Raw genomic sequence first — 23,371 nt, forward strand, 5'->3', positions numbered from 1 at the left:
AGTGGCAGCAAATAGGCCGGTGACGACGACCGCCGAGCACCACCCGCCCGGGAAGGGTGACCACCCTCGGTCGGACTCGTGACACCCATGCTAGATTACAGAGACATAATTTATAGATCAGCAGGTGAGGGTGCTCTCTCAAGTGGCTAGATGTTCTTTACCATTTGGCCATCAGATTTGCCACCAATGCTCCTTATAGGACACATCACTGCACTCTATACTCCTCTGTAAACTGGTCATCTCTGTAAACTTGTCTCAAGACCCACTGGTTGATGCTTATTTATAAAACCCTCTTAGGCCTCACTCCCCCCTATTTGAGATATCTACTGCAGCCCTCATCCTCCACATACAACAGCCGTTCTGCCAGTCACATTCTGTTAAAGGTCTTAAAGGTCCCCAAAGGACAAACATCCCTGGGTCTTTTCAGTTCACTGCAGCTGGCGACTGGATCGAGCTGCAACAAACACTCAAACTGGACAGTTTTATCTCAATCTCTTCATTCAAAGACTCAATCATGGACACTCTTACTGACAGTTGTGGCTGCTTTGCGTGATGTATTGTTGTCTCTACCTTCTTCCCCTTTGTACTGTTGTCTGTGCCCAATAATATTTGTACCATGTTTTGTGCTGCTACCATGTTGTGTTGCTACCATGCTGTGTTGTCATGTGTTGCCGCCTTGCTATGTTGTTGTCTTAGGTCTCTCTTTATGTAGTGTTGTGTTGTCTCTCTTGTCGTGATGTGTGTTTTGTCCTATATTTATATTTATTCACTTTTTAAAATCCCAGGCCCCCGTCTGCGCAGGAGGCCTTTTGCCTTTTGTTAGGCCGTCATTGTAAATAACAATGTATTCTTAACTAACTTGACTAGTTAAATCAATTTTTAAAAATAAATAAAGTTGTGTTGATGTATTTTCTTCTCTATCATTCCAATGTATTTATTGGGAAAGTGCTTTGAGAGAATGATTTCATTGAAGTGTATGTTGTTTATGATTATCAACCTTCATTAATATGCGATCTCAAGTTGCTGAACTGACTGTTGCATAATTAGCCAGTGACAAACCAAAGGATTTAGTTTCCTGCATACCATGAGGTTTCTCTATGATTGCTCTGGTAAAGCAGAATGAAATCTCAACTGTACTGATAATAAGGCACACACATTTAAAATAAATGATACTGTCAATATTCTGTTTCAAATTAGTTACTGTAATGTTTAACAAGAAGAAAGCCCATGGACCATCAAAGTGAGTTTTTGCGATCTTGTTGACATAGTGCAAGAAAACGTAAACTGTGACTTAGGTTTTTCTGAATGTTAGGATAAATCCCACATAATACATGTTGAGACAAATCATTCTTATGTGATAGACCTTTTCACACAGCCTCGTCCTTATTAGTTTGACAATCTATCTCTTGCTTTTCCACAGTCTAACCAACTATGATTAGTGTGTTGCAATCTGGTCATGTTTTTTACATTTGAAATAATATCACTTCTGCAGAAAGTGTCTCACTGTGAGCAGTAGGTTCTCAAATACACTCACACTTGACCATTTCCTTATGATTGGGAAACAGACATCCTCTTTTCTAGTAACTTTCTGGGGAATGGCAGAATGAGTCTTAGAGATGTTGTAACAATGACATCCGTATCAGAGAAATGTCACCATCTAGGATTTGTTTCTGATTCTAACTGAAATTATTTTAATATATTCATTTACCTAACATTAACCCCTCAAACACCCCCCCCCCATTTTTTTTTGACTAGAAAGGAAATATGCTTTTAAGCTTTATTGTGTTATTCTTGATGATTTTTCTTAAATTGTATGTTGTATGTTAACAAATTGAATCAACCACTAATAAAAGTGCTGTATTCATCACATGCTGTGTTTACAATAGCCTACTTGTATTCATCCTGTTTTGAAATGACACAGCCTACAGTATACTCTATGTCGAATTTGAATAAGAAATCAACTTCCTGCATGTATAAATATGTCCAACCCCCTCTCTATTTGTGGGGATGATATGAAATCAGGAAACATCAACACACAGGCAAAAATCGACAAAGAAGACAGACCATTAACCCATCGGCGGTCACAGACTGAAAAAGGGAGAGCGTGATGAAGATCCATGATTTAATTCTCATATTTATATGCATCCCTGCAACCCTGAGTACCAATGGTAAGCTCCTGTTTTGTTTCTATGTGTTGATCAAGTGTTGAAATGGATAGCATGTGTGGATGAGTATAGGTCAAGGTTATGTAAACATGTTTGGACATTCATGGGCATAAGTGAAAATGAGTTGACCAGTTAAATATTAAAGTCTGGGGTGGACAACCCTGGCCTGGAGAGCTGTCATAATCAAATAAGATACCTAATCAAGGTCTGTTAAATATACATGATTAGTTCAACCAGGTGTGTCTCAACTGAGCTGAAAAAAAGCTTGCACTCATTGCGGCTCTTGAGGACCAGGGTTTCCACCCCTGATTGAAATGGTCCCCACTAGGTTTTTGTCACCCGCAATGGCTTTAGTTCTAGAGTGCCTACAGTAGTTTTTCATCTGGTTGTTTTGATGTGGTTGTCTTGAAATGAAGCATTGGTACCTTGTATGGATTTTAGTCGTTTTCAGAGTGATACATGCACCATAATGGCTAACCTTATCGATAACGTTTCCAGACCATCTTCCAGACTGTAAAGATGCTCTTGAAGATTGCCTTCACCAAGAAGTGCCATGGACCAGGTACTCCAATAAAAGCCCTGCACCTATCATCCCCCATTGTAAGGGGATTTTAACGTGCCATGGATATTACAAGGAAAGTCAGTACCTGTTTATCATTTTAGCTACACAGTTAAACATCTAGCTAGTCCATATGGGAATGTCCAGTAGGGTAACATTTTTGTTATTTAGAGCTCTGATCCAGAGCAACTTACACTAGTGAAGGCATACAGATTTGTACTTTTACATACTGGTGGTCCCCTGTGGGAAACAAACCCACAACCCTGGCGTTACAAGCACCATGCTCTACCAACTGAGCCACACGGGATTTGATAGCCATGTATTAGATTGATTAAGTTGAATATAAGAAAGGGGTCAAATCGTGTAAGATGATTTGTGTTTTTGGTAGGTGTTATGAGGATAGAATTACAAGATGCATTCAAAAGGGCAGACTGCACATCCCAAACTTCTACAGATGGTCTGTCAACGCATCCAATCAGGTGAGATCATGAATGAATTGCTGTTGATCTCACAACCTTCTGGTTCAGTCATATATACTGGGGTGCAGCAACAAAGACTTCAGGTACAGCCTTATCTCTTTACTGTTGCATATTGCAATTTTTGCTATTTCCGATGGATGTGTTGCGCTCGAAATGTAAATGTACGTTAATAATTCCACCATAGGCAGAAGCGGGCACGGATTCTGGACACAGAGTGCACTTCCCTGCACATGCCCTCCAGAGAAGCAAGAGGAGTGACTCTCATACCACTGACTATGTGCACATTACTATGGCTGTACTCAACAGCTCTCTATTCAAGGTTGGTAACTGACGTATAGGCCATTCTTAGTTTTAGCTGAAACCAACCAATGGTAACGGACAAAATCGTATCACTGCTACCATATCAGGTATGCAATTTATCACTACAGTAAAATAATTAATATATGATTTAGTATCGTGAATTTGTTAAATACAGATGTTTCCCCTGAGGAAGAATTTTATGAAAGTAAAAGGCACATTTGACCTCTGAATGACATTTGCTCCTCTGTTACTGCTTTCTGTTGCACTTTCCTCCAATGTCGCCAACAGCTCGGTCTAGTTCGAGGCTATAGATCAGGGGAGGTCCTAAGGCAGTCTGTGCTGGCTGTGAGGGTGGGGGACCACGGCGTGAGTGACCTTGACCAGCCTGTCAGAATCGCCTTCAGAAACACAAATGTGGTGGGTGACTGGACAAACTGTGGAATGGAGGCTACTTGAACTTTAGACACTAATTGGACGAATAAGACTGTAACTGTGCATCTCTAAAACAAATATTAATCTAGTCTATACTTCAATGAAGTAACCATACATTTTACACACTGTGTGTTTTACATTGCCTTTGTTTCAGACGGAGAGAGGGACTTGTGTTTTCTGGAAGGACTCAGAAAATAATAATGGCGAAGGTCGGGTTATGGCTTGACTCATCTTTTAGTGGTTGAAACACTGCTGTGGACTACCATGTTATTTTCCCTGTGTGTGTGTGTGTGTGTGTGTGTGTGTGGTTGTGACATTTGTGGCTTTTCTGTCTGCAGGGGATTGGAGCTCAGAGGGTTGTAACACCACCCTCATTCACGGAGAGTTTGTGTGCAGCTGCAACCATCTCAGCTTCTTTGCTGTGCTTGTGGTAAATACGTGCTACAGTTGTTTAAATAGATGATTACTTTAATTATTTGAATGACTCTATACAAAGCATAGCTGTGTAAGACATGCAAAGACTGATATAGACGTCTTCAAACACTCACTTTAAAGGGATACTTCACCCAAATTACAAAATGTCACAATGATTTCCTTACTCTATAAGCAGTCTTTCGACAAGGTATGACTGCAGTCCATGCTTTGATTGGTTAACCTGGCCATGTTTCCCAAATGCTAATGTTTTAGCATTTTTGGCATAAATCCAATGCAAGACAATGATACAGATATTATCATATTTTGCACTTCATGTCCAAATCATCTATAAGTAAGTTAATTGTGCTGTGCAATCAATAGTAGATACTTTAGGATAATTTGGACATGAAGTGTGAAAAATGATAATAGGTACCATTGACTTGCATTGGATTTGTACCACCAACGCCAAAACGTTAATTTGGGTGTACTATCACTTTAATAATGACATAATTTTTGTATGGTCAGTCCTAGCCGGTAACATACTCTTGATTCCTTGTGCTATTTTCCCACTGACAGAACTCAAAGTTGTCGGTAGACCCTGTGAATGCCGCCAACCTAGGCTACATCTCCTACATTGGTTCATCATTCTCTGTGGTTTTCGCAACAGTAAGCCTTGTCATGTACACATGTCTTAGGTAAGCATTCTCTCTTCCTTAAAAATAAACAGAGTAGTTAAACCATCCACCATGCAGCTACACTATAGTAGATATTCATAAACGTATGTGTCAAAAATATCAAGCAATAAAATTCAAAGTAGAGGTAAGCAAGAGAACTCACTTTAGCCCTTTTAATATGTCCACAGACTGATCAAAGAAATAGAGCATAAATGGTATACATTATATAAACATCTCTGTGGGCCTGAGCCTCTTGTTTTCTGTCCCCATAGGAAGAGGAGTTCTGAACAGTCAATAGGTATTCATGTGCATCTGACAGGAGCGCTCCTGTTTCTGCACATCTCCTACCTCTTGAGCGAGTGGTGGGTGTGGCATGAGGCTGATTGGGCTGAGGGACGTGTCTGTCTGGCCTTTGGGTTGATGCTGCACTGGGCTCTCCTGTCTACCTTCACCTGGTTGGCCATTGAAGGATTCCATCTCTACATGCTGTTAGTCCGCGTCTTCAACGTCTATGTCAGGAAATACCTGCTCAAACTGAGCCTGTTTGGATGGGGTGAGATCACAAGTTCCACTCATGAGTCTTTTTTTATTTTCTTTGACAGTTGAGTGATATTCTGCACCATACAATGTATAGTCTAAAAGCAGTCTTTGATTCCAGGCATACCCACTGTGACTGTGGTGGCCTGTGGTTTCTCAGGAGTCTATGGAAGACATAGCTTCTACATGAAGGGGGCCAATAATGGCTCATCAACAGACATGTGAGGTTCAATTCACAGTATTTTGTGACAGAAAGTGAATATTTAAATAAATACATAGCCATGAAAACAAACAAAGGTTCAAATGGACTCTTGTCTAACTGCAGATGTTGGATAAGCAGTGCAACAGACAGCCCTGGAGTGGTAGTCAGCTACGTCACAGTGAGTGGATACCTGGGCCTGGTCTTCCTCTTCAACACAGCCATGCTAGGTGTGGTGGTGGTGAAGCTTTGGGGGCAGAGAGGGAAGGGTAGAATGTGGAAGGACTGGGCCACGCTCCTGGGGCTCAGCTGTGTGCTAGGAGTACCATGGGGGCTGGCGTTCTGCACCTACGGCCCCCTTTCTCTCCCTGGACTGTACCTCTTCAGTATATTCAACTGCTTCCAGGGTCAGTATCCTATCACACACAACCTCTCTAAGGAAAGATATACGTATGATTGACTGCTTTAAATCTGTGTGATCGCTGAGTGATTTGTGACTTTTCAATCCCTCCTACAGGTGTCTTCTTGTTCCTGTGGTTTCTTGCCCTTTTACATAAGGGCCGCCCAGAGCGCTCCTCTGTGAAAGACTCTTCCAGTCAAAAGATGATGGAGACAAACCTCAACTGATACCTGCAACACATTCCAGCATACCTTTAGTAGTGTTTGCAGACCAAGTCCCATTTTACCAATGCATACAATGAGTTTAAACCAGATGTGAAAATCTAATTAATTTCTTCCCGGTACAGACCTCTTATACCGAGAAATAAAATGTATGACCTTTTATTATGGCATAAACACAACCAGTCATGATGTTTTCATCTGATTGTTAAACAAGGGCTCCTTTACTAGGCTACTCGCGCACGTTCACTCACTCGCAATATATTTCCAGCCTCCAAACAGTGATGAATGGAAAGAGACAGCTGTTACACAAAACACCAAAAAGTGTCATGACATTTGGCATTTGGCATTTGGCATTAGGCCAGAATGTATGCATCCACTGCTGTCTGCGTGTATCTCGGTGTCGGCCACTCATCTCTGCCTTGGCATAATTTCAGTGTTTCTTTTCGTCGAAACACATGACATTTTGGAGCATACGCCTGCCACCTGTTTTCATGTCCATTTGCAAAATGCTCCTGACTCTGACATGCGGTAATGATAAAACATAGTATAATAGGCCACAGTTTTTAAAAACATTTTGATTTAAATGATTGTGATAGGCTCATATTTTACCGGTACAGCGTACCCCCAACATTTATTTTGTGGACGCCAGACCGTACCACTTTACTTTCACCCCTGGTGTAAACATGACATTTATGATATGACACATAAAGTGTGACACATGGAGCAAATAGCCATTAGCACACAGCCTATCTACTGGATAAAATGGTGTTGTGGTGTTAATCAGATAATTGAATATATAATTGAATGTTTTCTTATTGTTTCATTAAAATAATTTACCAACAATATCTAACCTATGATTCAGCCTTTTCCCCAACGGTTTAATGGTACATAGAATGTCACTTTGAACTTTAATGTAATGTAATTTATTGTAGCAAGAGCATGGGGAACGGAGAGATGTGGTTATGGACAGCAAGGAAGAAGGAGAAGAGGTGAGTATAGTGGAAAGATGTGTGTTGAGGAAGAATGGCGCCAAGTATAAACCATATTCTGCTGTCTCTGATGGCTCAGAAATTGAACCTGACACGAGTGAGAATGTGTGTGGTGGCAGGTGTGTTGAAGACCTCCGAGCCCGGGCCTCGCCCCGATGGTCATGCAAAGGATGATTCTAGTCCAGTGGGAGTGACATTTCTGTATTTCTTCTGTCCAGAGAGGTGCTTCTTTTATTATTATTATTATTTTATTTCACCTTTATTTAACCAGGTAGGCTAGTTGAGAACACCTTTATTTAACCAGGTAGGCTAGTTGAGAACAAGTTCTCATTTACAACTGCGACCTGGCCAAGATAAAGCAAAGCAGTGCGACACAAACAACAACACAGAGTTACACATGGAATAAACAAACATACAGTGAATAATACAAGAACAAGTCTATATACAGTGTGTGCAAATGAGGTAGGATGAGGGAGGTAAGGCAATAAATAGGCCCTAGTGGCAAAATAATTACAATATAGAAATTAAACACTGGAGTGATATATGTGCAGAAGATGAGTGTGCAAGTAGAGATACTGGGGTGCAAAGGAGCAAAATAAATCAAATAAATAACAGTATGGGGATGAGGTAGTTGGATGGGCTATTTACAGATGGGCTATGTACAGGTGCAGTGATCTGTGCGCTGCTCTGACAGCTGGTGCTTAATGCTAGTGAGGGAAATATGAGTCTCCAGCTTCAGTGATTTTTGCAGTTCGTTCCAGTCATTGACAGCAGAGAACTGGAAGAAAAGGCAGCCGAAGGAGGAATTGGCATTGGGGGTGACCAGTGAAATATACCTGCTGGAGTGCTTGCTACAGGTGGGTGCTGCTATGGTGACCAGTGAGCTGAGATAGGGCGAGGCTTTACCTAGCAAAGACTTATAGCCTACTGTAGCATACCATGTTATATAATAAATATGTTGCTGGAGTCATTGCAAATCAATTTGTGCCACTTGTGTAGCCTACCTGGAGCTGACAAACAGATTGAATCAGTGGTGAAAAAAGTAAGTCACCCAAATGTCATACTTGAGTAAAAGTAAAGATAGAAAAATTATACTCCAGTCTAGTAGGTGGCGGTAATGCAACATGTATTGGATGCCAACCGCCGTTCAACCTCATAGAAGAAGATACAATAGTGGAAGAATAAGAAGAACCCTGCCTCCCCTTTCACAAGTGCGACTATAGCTAGCTAGTTACGGTAGCGACAGCTGGAGTAGTAGCCATGGATCCAAGCACCACTATTCTCCGGGTGAAAAGAAAGAGAGGAACTGACCCTGCCGATGCTTTGCTGCTTGCCTGTAAACGTATTCGACCAGAGACCACATCCCAGACCGCTGGGGAATCTGTGCCTGAGCCCGATGATACAGAGGTTGAGAATTCGGTCTTCAAACTCGTGGCGACCGTAGCATCACAGGTATGGGCCGCTGTCAAACCACGGTGTCTCGTGGGCGCTGGACACAGTCGGCTGGTGCTGCGCAAGACACTCGAGTCTGCTGTTTAGCTAACTTAACTATGGTTATCTTATCAGCTGGTTAACGAACGTTATGTTTATTACTAGTTAGCTATCTAAATGAGATTTTCTCTCCAGCTCAAGTCATCCTTACTTAGCAAACTGGCTAGCTCGCTTTGTGTTGATTAGCAAGCTAGCCAACGTTAGCTGGCTAACAACACAGATAGCTATCGTTAACAAGCTAGCTAGCCAGCCAGCCTAAGTTCTAGATAACGTTAACTTCACAGCACCATTATCTGGTGTACCTGGCTTTTTGTATTCATTCCATTTCAAGAGCATGGGACAATATTAATTTGTATAGCTATCTAACTATGAGGAAATAATCCTTCGCAACACCTGTTGTTTGGGTAGAAAATAACTTTTGTTCGCAGATGACTTGTGTGGTCATGGTCCTGAAAGTCAGACAGTCATAGCTAGGTAGCTAGTTTCGATGACCTACTTCTTCTACATTGTTTTATTTTCAATCTTAATGTGTTCTTAGCACTCAAACAGTTCTGTTAGCTAAGTTAATTTAGTGAATCTTTAATGTAATGCACTGCCAGTCTTATTAGTCTCTCAACCCTCTTTGTTAGGATAACTGTTTCCCAACTTTGTCACTATTCTCAGGATGCCCCGGTCCAGACACATGTTCGTGAAGCACTGACCCGCCCCCGCATGGCCCATGCCCTGCGCCCCTCTGCAGGCAGCTCCCAGAGGATTGCGGGAGATCTAAGGAGCGCTAAGTGGAGCACCAGGCGGGATGAGCGATACAGGATCCTCTCCAGCCATCGAGCAGGGCTGCCTGCGGAACAGCCCCCCTCAATGCAGCCAGAGCCCACAGAGGAGGAGCCAGGCAAAAATGCCTGGAGCCTGGGTGAAGTTCAGGTGTTTGACATTATCCAGGAAGATGGGGACCAGGACAAAGCTTCTAGCAAGGTAAGTGTGAGCTGGGCTCCCTAATGTTTAGCTAGAGCGGGGGAAATGTTCTTCAAACCAGGATATCCTATGTAAATGTATCAGTGCCAACAGTTACCATATGATTAATTCAGTTGATCCAGATAGTAGCCTACCTGCCACTGACATACAGGACCTAATATGTGGATGGCTTGAATATGATGCTTATTGTGTGACTGCACTCTGTGTTTCCCAGTTGCTGACCCCTGACCCAGAGACTATCCTGTGTAACTCGATGAAGATGATCCGTGAGAAGCTGAGTGTGTCTGGAGAGGGTGTGGGTGTTGAACATCGTGAACGGGAGGATGACTACGTGTATGACCTTTACTACCAGGAAACAGTCACAGCAGGCTGGATCCAGGACATCCTGTCCGTCAGGCCCTACTCAGACGAGGGAGAGTTGGTAAGGATCAGAACACAATACTCAAATGCAATGCACATTCATGATACAAGTATGACCATTCACAGCCAAGCAGATAACTTAGCCTAAAACACATAGACCAATCTCAATTGTACCCTCCTAATTGGTTTGGTGAACCGCTGTGGTATCTGACTAATCTCGTCTTCCAGCCGACTCTTTCTCTTTCAAACTGTCTGGTTTCACAGTGCCTCAGAAAGGGACTTGAATGGAGCCTATGGCAGGATTGGGAATAAGTCCAGCTGGATTTCATTAGCTGATCTGTCAAAATTCAAAAGGCACTCGCACATCTGAGCAATGTCTTTGTAGGTGTGTGGCAACAGTTGAACAAGATGAAGGAAACCGCACACCGCTCTTGGTAGTATCACTGATATTTAATAAGCGTATCGGCCTCGCGGCCTTCATCAGAGTTTTTAGCTGATCTGTCACCATCTAGCAGAACCCCAATGTAGAGGGGAGGTTCTGAGGGATTTCAAAGCGCAAGCAGTAAGTGATTTTAGCCTAAACAAGGAAGGGAAATGGGAAAGTTTTCAAACTGTGCCCAAACTCAGACTCAATTGGGCTTCCCAAAACTATGGTTGTGGTTATAACATTTTACAAATTCTAATAGATGTAGCAGGCTCTCTCTCGCCTGGATTTTTAACCCATGCAATTTTCAAATACAAGGCCCACTTTGTTGCACTGTGTTTCCAGGCTCTATATGTGGTAGCAATTGAGCCTGGGATGAGGTTAGTATCTGAATGACATAAAATGGTGCAGGAGGGATAACCTTGATGTCTTGGTTTTCCAGGTGCCTGACTTGGTGGTGAATGAGGAAGAAGTGTATGAGGACGAGGATGATGAGAATGAAGAGGGGAACTGGAGGAATGACTACCCAGAGGAAGACGGTGAGGATGGCAGCGACAGAGAGGAGCGCTATGGAGGTAGGCTAGTACTTTTTCTTTTTTTCATTGTACAAACTTCACAAAAGCTTAATGCAATGATTATCAAAGCTCTCGTATTCAGGATAGTTGTGTTACTAGTTTCTCTCCGGAACCTCATTTTGCCGTTCTCATGCTGAAGGGTACTGGGAAGAGGAGCACTCGTACAGTCGTAGATCCTGGGACCAGTACCAGAGCGAGGTGATGCAAGAATTGGATGATGACGATGGAGACAAGGATGACTCTGACTGATCTCCAACTTCGAGTATTGGTGGATGTGTTTGAGTGTCCTTTTTTACTGTGCAAGTGTTGGTGTGAGATGTGTCGCACAACCGTGGTATACTTTGTGTGCTTCTTGTTAAATTTGTATGTTGGTGAGATGGTTTGGACTGCGTGTTTGCCTTTTGTGCATGTTAGTATGTACATGTTAGCGTATGGTAGTGAATCATTGTGTGTTAATGTTTGGGTCTACATTCCCTGTCACATGGAGATTGTACTGTTGATGTGTGAGTGACGTTTGAAAGATTAACTCTGAATCCCTTTTGTAAATATGTAGATGTGTATAAAATAAAGCTTTCAAAATAAATGTGCTTTTATTGCTGTAATGAATTAAAATATACTGCAAACTGGTTAAGAAGTTTTATTGCTAAAACTACACAAATTAGATAACCATCAAATCTCCCATGGGGCATTTTGTGAAGTTAGTTGGCTCAGTCATGTTTGCCAGCTGTCATTCCCCAGGAAAAAAATATACTGAACTTCAGTGGCTTCATTGAGTATTGGCCCAAGAGATCCTTTTCATGTGTTTAATTCACTGTTGCTGCCCCAATAAGCCCATCAAGTGATCCCAAACTGTTGGTAAAGCTGACATGACCTCATGAGTAACCCTCCAAAGACCATGTTGACATTTGCCATTGCTGAGATTGCATGGCATTTAGTTGGGGCTGTTGCACATTTTCCAAAGCAATACAGAGAAGAATGTCTGGGTGGAATTGGTTTTTCAGGTTAATGAATATTGTATAATTTGACAGAGGCCCAGCCCCATTACAGAAAATGTGTGCGTATGGACAAATACTGTGAATAGATGGTTTACATAATTGAATACTACATTAATCTTATTGAGGTCAATCAGCAGTTCACAGAAAAATGAGCACGTGATAACTGAAGTTTTCCAGAGGGCTGGAAAAAACACTGAACTAAAGGACAGTAGTAGAGCTGTGGTGAACCACATGGCAGCAGATGAAGTCATTTGTTCCCCTTTTCCAAAAATAACTCAAAAGCTCCACGAAAACACAGACCTTAGCATCACTTAAGAAATACATTTTAATATTTATAAAAATCAGTCTGTTTGCATGTCCCTTTGGCATATGCAGTGTACAAAACATTAAGAATGACTTCCTGATTTTGAGTTGCACCCTCTTTGGCCCTCAGAACAGCCTCGATGTTGAAAGCATTCCACAGGGATGCTGGCCCGTGTTGACTCCAATGCTTCTCACAGTTGTGTCAAGTTGGATGGATGTCGTTTGGGTGGAGGACCATTCTTGATATACACAGGAAACTGTTGAGCGTGAAAAATCCAGTAGAGTTGCAGTTCTTGACACACTCAAACCGGTGAGCAGGACAGCTACTACCATACCCCATTCAAGGGCATTTAAATATTTTGTCTTGCCCATTCACCCTCTAAATGGCACACATCCACAATCCATGTCTCAATTGTCTCAAAGCTTAAAAATCCTTCTTTAGCCTGCCCCCCCCCCACACACACACTGATTGAAGTGGATTTCACCTAATCAGTCTGTCATGGAAAGAGCAGGTGTTCCTAATGTTTTTGACAGGCACTGCACATTCAAATTCTAAAAATGAAAGTGTACTCTGAGATCATAAAACAAAATTGTCTAACTCTCTAGGTAATTCCATCACAAGATACGAGATGTGTAGCCATGTTACATGGATCTCCAGCCCCTGAGAAGGGAGAGACCTCCACAGGCTCTGATGTGGATCTCACCCCCTCAGCTCATACACCAGTGAAACTACGAGTAGTATAATGACATAAGGAGGAGGGGATGTTCTAGAGTACTGGTCAGATGATCATGGCTTTCCTTGGGATCTGTCCTGGCCCAATGCTTAACTTCACATGAACCATCAGGCACCAGGTTGGCGACAGTGAAAAGCAACTGGAGTCCCACACTGTCACCTCTCTATACCTGTCTGTGTGTGTAAACGTGTGTATAGTGTCCCAACTTGTAAACTACAGACTAATGTAGTAGTGAGACATTCAGGTAAAATGTATAAATATTTCATTGTTTTTGCAAAAGAGATGAATTTCCATGAGTTGGTCCCATATGTCTGTTTGTAAATTGCAAAGGGTGGTGGGTAACAATGGTGAGAACTTTGTTTCATGGTTGGGAGTGAGGTTTACTCACTGATGTCCATCTCAGTGAGCACACAGAAACAGGTGAGCTGGGTGAAGCGTGTGAAAGAACCTGGCACAAGAGAAAGAAAGAGTTAAGAGCAATTGTAAATTACTAAAAGAAAATACTGATTCCAACATCTCTCAATGGAATTATTTTAAACTATTATACAAGACAGGAATATAAATCAGCTCTTATTTGAAAACAGGCTGAGGAAAGGGTCTTATTTAGAGAGGGAAACTCACATAGTAACTTCCTAATGTAGGGTGGGCGTTTGGACTCGGGCAGGTGGATGCCCAGGAAGTAGATTGGCACTCCTGAGATGGCAATGGCGATGCCAATGAGAGAGTTGATGGTGTCACTGTAGAGTGGCACTGTCACGAGGAACACAGTGCAACAACAGAAGATGATGGGGTACAACAGGGTCAACTGCACACAGGAACACAAGGACAGACATGGAAGGAAGAAGAAGAAAATAACATTTATTGTTTCCTTACATGTAACTACTTATCTTTAGTCTATTCACTGGTAAAGTATGAACATACTGGTTCCCGGGTGAGACAGTCAAGTTATCTCATCTCACCTTGAGTGGTCTGGGTCTGTCTGGTTCCTTCCAGCGCAGGTAGATCTGCCCGGCGATAGACAGACCCATAAAGAACCAGTAGCTGAAGCTGTAGTAGTTGATCAGCTGGAAGACATCCTCTACAGTCAGGTAAACCAAGGCCATGGCACACTGTGGATACATAACAACAACAGAGGCAGGATGTATGACTCGCCAACAGGGGGAGACATGGCTCAGCAGCATCATCCATACCAGAGTCAGGAAGCTGCACTGGGCATGTCCATCCACCAGGTGTCAGCACTGACAGCAGGATTGCATTGATGTGGACAGTGGAGATGAATCTACTTCGTTTGTTTGGCATAGAAGTTGATGACATTGTTCTAAGGTTTGTGATGTAAGTGATGTAGGAAAAGGGGGTGCTTACGTTGAAGAGCAGAGCAGGGACAGGTGTATACCTCTCCGCATGAATCATTGATAAGGCGTCCGGGAGGTGACCTTCACGAGCACCCACGAAGAACAGCCTGCCAACGGCAGAGGTATCACTTAGAGATCGTGCTGAGCGATTAGTGCTTTGTTTGGTCAGTTCAGTTTCGGTTACATTATTTAATGCACTATGCATTATGTGGGTTGAACAACACAGAATTAAAAAAATCATAAAAGTCCCATGATGGTAGTGCCTGCCCATTACTGTTTATCACTTATTAATCATCAGTTATTCACATGATTTTACTTAAATTAAGTATTTCAGTTGTTGTATAAATTACATTTGATGACTTTATTATTTAATTCCAATTCATCACCTCATCTCTATAGAGCTTCTGCCTATGTTGTCTGACAAAATCACATTTTCTTATATTTAACCTTTATTTAACTAGGTAAGACAGTTAAGAAGAAATTCTTATTTACAATGACGACCTACCCCAGCCAAACCTAGACGACGCTGGGCTGCCCTATGGGACTCCCAATCACATCCAGATGTGATACAGCCTGGATTTGAACCATGGACTGTAGTGATGCCTCCTGCACTGAGACGCAGTGCCTTAGGCCGCTGCGCCACTCGGGAGCCCAAACTATTTCAATAGTTCTTCAAAGTAAATAAGGCATACTTTTATGACTGCTGAATACCAACTGTCCATCACTTAGATCATGTATTTTCAGATAGAGATACCTCACGAAGCAACTGCTCTCTATCCCTCTCAATCTCTTCTGTCTCTTCTCTCCCTCTCCGTGGCTGACCCACACAAACCAGACAAATAGCCGTGCAATGGATTATGGTCAATGTAGTTAATAATCACGTTTTCTGCACTAAACTACGTAGAAAATTGGCCTATTGGTAACTACAACTCCCTGTTACATCGCACAGTTCAGGCATGAGCTGATTTATGATGAGTGAAACTGCAGCCAACGTGTGCCATTGAGAGCTCAAAAAAAAGAGAATGAAACTGAATTCAAATAATTACAAATATAACATACATTTCGGTTAATCGCTCAGCACAAGCGGCACCTAGAGTATCTGGACAACATAATGATAAATATGTGGCATACAGCATATACTATATATACAAAAGTATTTGGACACCCCTTCAAATTAGTGGAATTATCCATTTCAGCCACATCCTTTGCTCACAGGTGTTTAAAATCAGGCACACAGTCATGCAATCTCCATAGACAAACATTGGCAGTAGAATGGCCTTACTGAAGAGCTCAGTAACTTTCAAATTGGCACAGTCATAGGATGCCATCTTTCCAACAAGTAAATTAGTAAAATTTCTGCCATGCTAGAGCTGCCCCGGTCAACTGTAAGTGGTGTTATTGTGAAGTGGAAAAGTCTCAGCCGCGAAGTGGTAAGCCACAGAAGCTCACAGAACGGGACCACGAGTGCTAAAGAGTTCCAAACTGCCTCGAAGCAACATCAGCAAAAATAACTGTTCGTCGGGAGCTTCATGAAATGGATTTCCATGGCCGAGCAGCCGCACGCACACGAGCCTAAGATCACCATGCACAATGCCAAGTGTTGGCTGTAGTGGTGTAAAGCTCGCCGCCATTGGACTCTGGAGCAGCGGAAACGCGTTCTTTGACAGTCCAACTGACAAATCTGGGTTTGGCAGATGCCAGGAGAACACTACCTACCCGAATGCATAGTGGCAACTGTAAAGTTTGGTGGAGGAGGAATTAATGGTCTGGGTCTTTCATGGTTTGGGCTAGGCCCCTTTGTTCAGTGAAAGAAAATCTTAACGCTACAGCATACAATGACATTCTAGACGATTCTGTGCTTCCAATTCTGTTGCAACAGTTTGGGGAAGGCCCGTTCCTGTTTCAGCATGACAATGCCCCCGTGCACAAAGCGAGGTCCATACAGAAATGGTTTGTCAAGATCGGTGTTGAAGAACTTGACTGGCCTGCACACAGCCCTGACCTCGACCTCACCCAACACCTTTGGATCAAATTAAAACACTGACTGCAAGCCAGGGCTAATCAACCAACATCAGTGCCCAACCTCACTAATGCTCGTGGCTGAATGGGTATGAGTCCCCGCAGCAATGTTCCAACATCTAGTGGAAAGCCTTCCCAGAAGAGTGGAAGCTGTTATCGCAGCAAATGGGGGGACCAACTCCATATTAATGCCCATGATTTTGGAATGAGACGTTCGATGAGCAGGTGTCCACATACTTTTGGCAATTTAGTGCACCTCTGTAGCCATTACCAGAAAGTAACTCCAGATGGGTTTTATTAAGGAACGTCACTATAAAAACCAGCGGAGCTCAACATAACCAGAGATATAATCAGATGGAACATGGAAATCGAGGCCTTAGACTGTACAGCAAGACTATAGAGTTTAGGGCATTGTATGGGAGTGTATGTGTGTGTCACAGGGTTTACCTGGATGCGGCGATAATAGATGCGTTTAGCCCTCCGTAACAGGACAGAGCCACAGCGATGGGGATGGTCCAGCTCATCACTCCCAGAGTGTGGTCGGCAAACGTCTACAGGGAAGATTTAATTTGAATTTTAACACAGAATCTCAAAAACACACTTTTCCAGGGGGCACTTTTACACATTTATAAAGAAAGATCCATATCTAAATGGGAGTCTGTTGGACTGCAATTAAACATCCAGACTCTCACTGGGCCGGGCCAGCCGACAGTGTTGCCTGAGGGTGAGCAGACGCTTATAGAATCAAAAGCCAAACAGGCCTAGGAACAGAACATCAACTCAATGTATACATAAATTAAAAGCAAGGGCATTAATCGCCTAGTAAAAACTTCAACATGTGGCATGTGGGTCGGCGCTGCATGCAATTGACCTCTCAAACTACATTCCCGGAAATCAGAGCAATAATCTGCTCTTCAACAGCTCTATTCCATGATATAAAAGTGAGAGCTCTTAATTCTGAACTCACCACAGCCACGGCATCACTGGCGAGGATGGCACTCATGTCCAGCACGGCGTAGTAAGCCACGTTAGTCATGATATATATGATCGTGACAATGGGCATGGAGATGGCAATAGACAGGGGCAGGTTCCTATGGAAACAGGGTAAGAGGTCAAACATTATCATTCATACAGTATACGTCTCTCTCTCTCTCTGCTTGGCATATACTCTTACCTGAGTTTACTTGCTTTAACCTACAGTGCAACATGGTGGTAAGGTTACATGTCAATGGCGTTAATGTGTGAATGTACATATAGTAGGTTCTACTTTGGAATAACAGCCAGCTGCCAGCGATCACTATGGCACTCCATTATCTACCACTGCATTCACACATCCTTGTTACCAAAGCTTCCTCCAATTAGTAACAGAACCCAGTTACCGTTCTAGCACGGGAGCGGAGCAGTTTGTGCTTCAGCCGACCGCTCTGTTGGATTCGTTGTCATGCCAAACTGTCATGTACGACAAAGGAGTTGGCTAAAGCACAAGCAGATCTGTGGCCAGGCTAGTTAATGACTGACTATAGAGGCGGAAATCAAACAGGTCAATAACGGTATGTTTGGTATGTGTTTGTCAGGGTGTCATGAGTACCTCTCTGGGTCCTTGATCTCCTCGGTAACAAAGTTGAGTGTGTCCCAGCCCGAGTAGGAGAACAGGGCAGAGTACAGGGCCAAGGCAATGTCTCCTGGGTCTGTAGAAGAGCCCTGGAACGATGCTTCAAAGTTCACGGTGTATCCTGAGAGGATAATCACTAATTACAATAATTACTATACAACCTCTCATGCAAATGGGATAAAAATCTGATATGAAAATGAATCAACAGTCGTGTGTTGGCAGCAGTGTTAGTGTCACTGACCGTGGCATAGTTTCACTATGCCTGTGATGATGATGACGACGAGGGCGAGAACTTTGGCATAAGTGAAGACATCCTGCACCCTGGTGCCCCACTTCACGTAGGCCGAGTTGATGAACGTCAGCAAACCTAGGGCCAACCGAAGACAGTGTTCACACAACATCAGCAGACGAGTACTTAGCAGAAGACTGGTAAAGATCAAAGATCAGAGCCAAATTGTTTTACTGCGCTGTGAGACTTTCAATCACACAGTACTCTTTCAATTAGTTCCATGTTATGTGTTACAATTCACAGGTCACATGATGAGAGGACTCGAAGCTTCTTAACTTTGAGAGTAGTTCTGCCTGCTCTATTGGGCTTCTGTCTGTACAGATGCACAGTCCAGTGAGTGCACACACACACATGCATGAAAACAGATTTGGAATTAGTTCAAATGTACACCCTGTAATGCAGGAACAGTATGTATTATTTCTTGGCCCAAATGTTAGCATACCGGTCTGCTGAAGTAGCGAAGGGTTACTGAAAATGGGTATGAGGTAGGAAGGTACTGGAAAACCTAGAGAGCAAGTCCTACTGAGAGCAATTTGAGAGCATTTTTAGTGACTCAACTTAAATTAAACAGTCTGCTAATATTATATTTTTACAGTGTCTGCATTTCAGAGAGTGTCCTTTGACACTTTGTTTGCCACATGTGAGAGAAGGATAAAGGAAAAAGTGAGGCAGAGAGGGCGTAAGCGCGTCATAAGTGTTTACTCACATATGCAGGCGGCTGCGATGAGGCGCGAGGCTGAGTAGGGTGGCTCACACGTGGGGAACAGTGGCTGCACCAGGTAGTTATCGAACGTTATGGCGATGACCGCCTGACTGGTGGGCTCAATGATGAGCAGTGATGTCCACAAGCGAATAAAGGCAATGAATGGACCAAAGGACTCCAGGATATAGGCATAGCTGGCCCCGGACTTGGTGATGGTGGTGCCCAGCTCTGCGTAACACAGAGCGCCGACCACTGAGAATATTCCACCGATGGCCCAGATGACCAGCGACAGGCCGTAGGAGGCGCTGTAGATGAGCACGCCCTTGGGAGACACGAAGATGCCCGAGCCAATCATGTTGCCCACGATGAGGCTGACTCCGTTGAGCAGGGAGATCTCCTTCTTCATCTGCATGCTCTCTTTAGCCTGCTCGGGGGCCACGGCTGAGGTGCCGTCGGGGTGCGAGGAGCTGCCGTTCAGCTTCCTGGTCTCGTCCTGGTTCCCCATGCTGGGATTGTCTGTCTGGGGTCCTAGCTGGCTGGCTACTTCTGGGAAAAGGGTCCCCTCTGACTAGGTGCTATCTGCCCTAAGAGACTAGAGACAAGAAAGGAGAAGAAAGAGAATTAGAGATTTGAAAGAGAGAAAGAAAACTAGCATGGCTAATGCCTCTGAAGCAAATCCCTCTACTCTCCTTCAAGCCCACTCACCGGTGAAGCGGAAACCTCTGCAGCTCTGGGAGGCCCCATCATTGCCCATCATCTCACACCCATGTCTAAACTGTATGAACGTTTTAAAGAAATAATTGACAATAACCCTCCTTTTTAATTTCCACATGTAGCAAGCAATTTTACAGTTGCATCATCTATGACAATGTTTGACAGCTATCGTCGACGGTGACGACATTGTGATGTCACAAACAATGGTGTAGTATATTTGAATTTGACTGCAGGGCGACATGCCAAATGGCCTATTCCCTAATTGCCAAATGCCTAGTACATTTCAATGCATATGTGGTAGTTAGACTATAACATAATGCAAGAGAACAACGTAGATTGTAGAAAGAGCAGAGAGCACCAACACAGCCCGAAATGTCAGATAGGCCTATATCATTGGTTGCTTGGGAAAAAGGGCCCTACACATAGGCTACTGTGAATACAAATGGCAGTAAATGTTACTTTCACAAGTTAAACTTTTAAACAAATGTGTTTTTTATTTCTTTTTTTATTTCACCTTTATTTAACCAGGTAGGCTAGTTGAGAACAAGTTCTCATTTACAACTGCGACCTGGCCAAGATAAAGCATAGCAGTGTGAACAGACAACACAGAGTTACACATGGAGTAAACAATTAACAAATCAATAACACAGTAGAAAAAAAGAGAGTCTATATACATTGTGTGCAAAAGGCATGAGGAGGTAGGCGGATAATTACAATTTTGCAGATTAACACTGGAATGATAAATGATCAGATGGTCATGTACAGGTAGAGATACTGGTGTGCAAAAGAGCAGAAAAGCAAATAAATATAAACAGTATAGGGATGAGGTAGGTAAAATTGGGTGGGCTATTTACCGATAGACTATGTACAGCTGCAGTGATCGGTTAGCTGCTCAGATAGCAGAGGTAGGATGAGGTAGGATAAGAGAGGTAAGGTAAGGTAGGATGTGCAGAAGATGCATGTGCAAGTAGAGATACTGGGGTGCAAAGGAGCAAGATAAATAAATAAATACAGTATGGGGATGAGGTAGATCGGATGGGCTATTTACAGATGCGCTATGTACAGGTGCAGTGATGTGTGAGCTGCTCTGACAGCTGGCGCTTAAAGATAGTGAGGGAGGTAAGAGTCTCCAGCTTCAGAGATGTATGCAGTTCATTCCAGTCATTGGCAGCAGAGAACTGGAAGGAGAGGCGACCAAAGGAAGAATTGGCTTTGGGGGTAACCAGTGAGATATACCTGCTGGAGCGCATTCTATGGTGGGTGCTGCTATGGTGACCAGTGAGCAGAGACTTGTAGATGACCTGGAGCCTGGGGGTTGGCGACGAGTATGAAGCGAGAGCATACAGGTCACAGTGGTGGGTAGAAAATGGGGCTTTGGTGAGAAAACGGATGGCACTGTGATAGACTGCATCCAATTTGTTGAGTAGAGTGTTGGAGGCCATTTTGTAAATGACGTCGCTGAAGTCAAGGATCGGTAGGATGGTCAGTTTTACGATGGTATGTTTGGCAGCATGAGGGAAGGATGCTTTGTTGCGAAATAGGAAGCTGATTCTAGATTTAACTTTGGATTGGAGATGTTTAATGTGAGTCTGGAAGGAGAGTTTACAGTCTAACCAGACACCTAGGTATTTGTAGATGTCCACATATTCGAAGTCAGAACCATTCAAAGTAGTGATGCGGGACGGACGGGCGGGCAGATGCGGGCAGCGATCATTTGATGAGCAGGCATTTAGTTTAACTTGCATTTAAGAGCAGTTGGAGGCCACGGAAGGAGAGTTGTATGGCATTGAAGCTCATCTGGAGGTTAGTTAACACAGTGTCCAAAGAAGGGCCAGAGGTATACAGAATGGTGTCGTCTGAGTAGAGGTGGATCAAAGAATCACCAGCAGCAAGAGCGACATCACTGATGTATACAGAGAAGAGAGTCGGCCAGAGAATTGAACCCTGTGGCACTCCTATAGAGACTGCCAGAGGTCCGGACAACAGGCCCTCCGATTTGACATACTGAACTCTATCGGAGAAGTAGTTGATGAACCAAGCGAGGCAATCATTTGAGAAACCAAGGCTGTTGAGTCTGCCAATAAGAACGTTGTAATTGACAGAGTAGAAAGCCTTAGCCAGGTCGATGAATACGGCTGCACAGTAATGTCTCTTATCGATGGAGGTTATGTGTAGCGCAAAACTTTACACATAGGTATGCATGGTACCTTTGACATCGGTTTTTAACATCGGCGTTAAACTAGACAGACACCGATACCGATGTTGGCATTTTTAGCTAATATCGGCTGATTCCGATATGTTCACCGATATATTGTGCATCCCTAGATGACAACCAATGAATTCTAAGTGGTTTAAATGGGCTTTCTCCATTCTGATTGTTTTATACTCAACCCCAAACTAGGACAAAACTGACAGTAAACTAGTCCAATTTGTCCAACTTTTCATTCATTTAGCACTGTATCATAGACTGTATTTTTTTTTTAAACAACGGTACGTGGATCCATACCAGTATACATTAAAATACTATATATTGCCCAGCCTTACCACCATACTCACAAGGTCTCTACACAAAGGAAAGTAATGACTTATGACTATGAGTCTTTTCAATTACCAGCCTTTCGTTTTCAGTAAAAGGATCATTCTGGGGTATGGCTTATCAAAATCTCTCAAACCAGGTAGACATAAATCATGTATCTGACCAATGTTCACTCAAAAGAAATTAGGCCCTGAGCAAATTTCTGGTCTGCTGACCACAAACTTGAACATTGTGAAAATGTAGTGCAACTTCTGCCACGCATTTACTGTTAACACTGAGGATGGATCCACTTTAAGTTAGTTTTAACAGTAGACTGCTGTGGCTATTTGATCATAACGTAGGCCTACTAACCATCCAACCACCAAAAACAATACAGAAAATGCATCCCATAACATTTTAACATGGAAATAGCCTACAGTAGCAACAAATTATTACACTACCCCCAATGGATTTTGAGTAAGCACTGTGACAACCAACCCCGTTCTCCCCTACAGGGAAATCGAGGATTTGAATTTTTAGCCTAAATTAGATAGATTTTCGTCTGTTTCTAAAACAATATTGACATTATGTTTACTGTAATGTTCAGTAAAACATACAGTAAAACCCTTTGCAAACGCAAGGGACCAGTCATTTTCCCCATTTTTTCCCCAGGAAATAACAACGTCCTTTATCCTACATGGCAGGTAGGCTGTGAATCAGGCATTTACACCAACTAGTGAAATAAGTAGTAACCGCTACATTTTGTATCGGCTATTTGTCTTACCTTGTTCTTGTTTTCTGTTTATCGCTCTTAACGACCTGCCAAGATGTGTGGCTGCGGCATCCCCACTGAGCACACAGCAGAGCTCAATTATCATAGTCACGTAACAACGGCAATAAACGATCACACGAATGGATACGGTCTCTCAAATACAGTATATTGG

General features: G+C 43.0%; 3 protein-coding genes across 4 annotated transcripts; 2 read left to right on the forward strand and 1 right to left on the reverse strand.

Moving 5' to 3' along the window:
* The first annotated feature begins 2,018 nt into the window (after nt 1-2,018).
* On the forward strand, nt 2,019-7,246 carry LOC124035080 (adhesion G-protein coupled receptor G1-like). Of its 2 annotated transcripts, XM_046348496.1 has the most exons (12): nt 2,019-2,168; nt 2,664-2,727; nt 3,113-3,203; nt 3,388-3,522; nt 3,792-3,920; nt 4,090-4,144; nt 4,274-4,365; nt 4,926-5,044; nt 5,296-5,576; nt 5,682-5,781; nt 5,886-6,166; nt 6,277-7,246. In XM_046348496.1, exons 1-12 carry the CDS (start codon nt 2,108-2,110, stop codon nt 6,384-6,386), a joined length of 1,518 nt encoding a protein of 505 aa, XP_046204452.1. In that variant the 5' UTR covers nt 2,019-2,107; the 3' UTR covers nt 6,387-7,246. The 2 variants fall into 2 exon arrangements, with proteins under 2 accessions (XP_046204452.1, XP_046204453.1); XM_046348497.1 differs by lacking the exon at nt 2,019-2,168 and having other exon boundaries at nt 2,688-2,804.
* Nucleotides 7,247-8,552: 1,306 nt separating this feature from the next.
* On the forward strand, nt 8,553-11,817 carry slc7a6os (solute carrier family 7 member 6 opposite strand). The gene is made up of 5 exons (XM_046348498.1): nt 8,553-8,821; nt 9,524-9,832; nt 10,047-10,253; nt 11,059-11,191; nt 11,331-11,817. Exons 1-5 carry the CDS (start codon nt 8,630-8,632, stop codon nt 11,438-11,440), a joined length of 951 nt encoding a protein of 316 aa, XP_046204454.1. The 5' UTR covers nt 8,553-8,629; the 3' UTR covers nt 11,441-11,817.
* Nucleotides 11,818-12,910: 1,093 nt separating this feature from the next.
* LOC124035083 (Y+L amino acid transporter 2-like) lies at nt 12,911-23,298 on the reverse strand. Its single transcript, XM_046348499.1, has 10 exons — nt 23,212-23,298; nt 19,202-19,790; nt 18,448-18,573; nt 18,183-18,327; nt 17,562-17,685; nt 17,042-17,145; nt 14,586-14,682; nt 14,183-14,332; nt 13,845-14,028; nt 12,911-13,671 (listed from the first exon to the last, which is right to left on the reverse strand). Exons 2-10 carry the CDS (start codon nt 19,701-19,703, stop codon nt 13,604-13,606), a joined length of 1,500 nt encoding a protein of 499 aa, XP_046204455.1. The 5' UTR covers nt 19,704-19,790; nt 23,212-23,298; the 3' UTR covers nt 12,911-13,603.
* Nucleotides 23,299-23,371: the final 73 nt, after the last annotated feature.

This window comes from Oncorhynchus gorbuscha, linkage group LG05 (genome assembly GCF_021184085.1).
Source record: "Oncorhynchus gorbuscha isolate QuinsamMale2020 ecotype Even-year linkage group LG05, OgorEven_v1.0, whole genome shotgun sequence".
Taxonomy (NCBI): domain Eukaryota; kingdom Metazoa; phylum Chordata; class Actinopteri; order Salmoniformes; family Salmonidae; genus Oncorhynchus; species Oncorhynchus gorbuscha.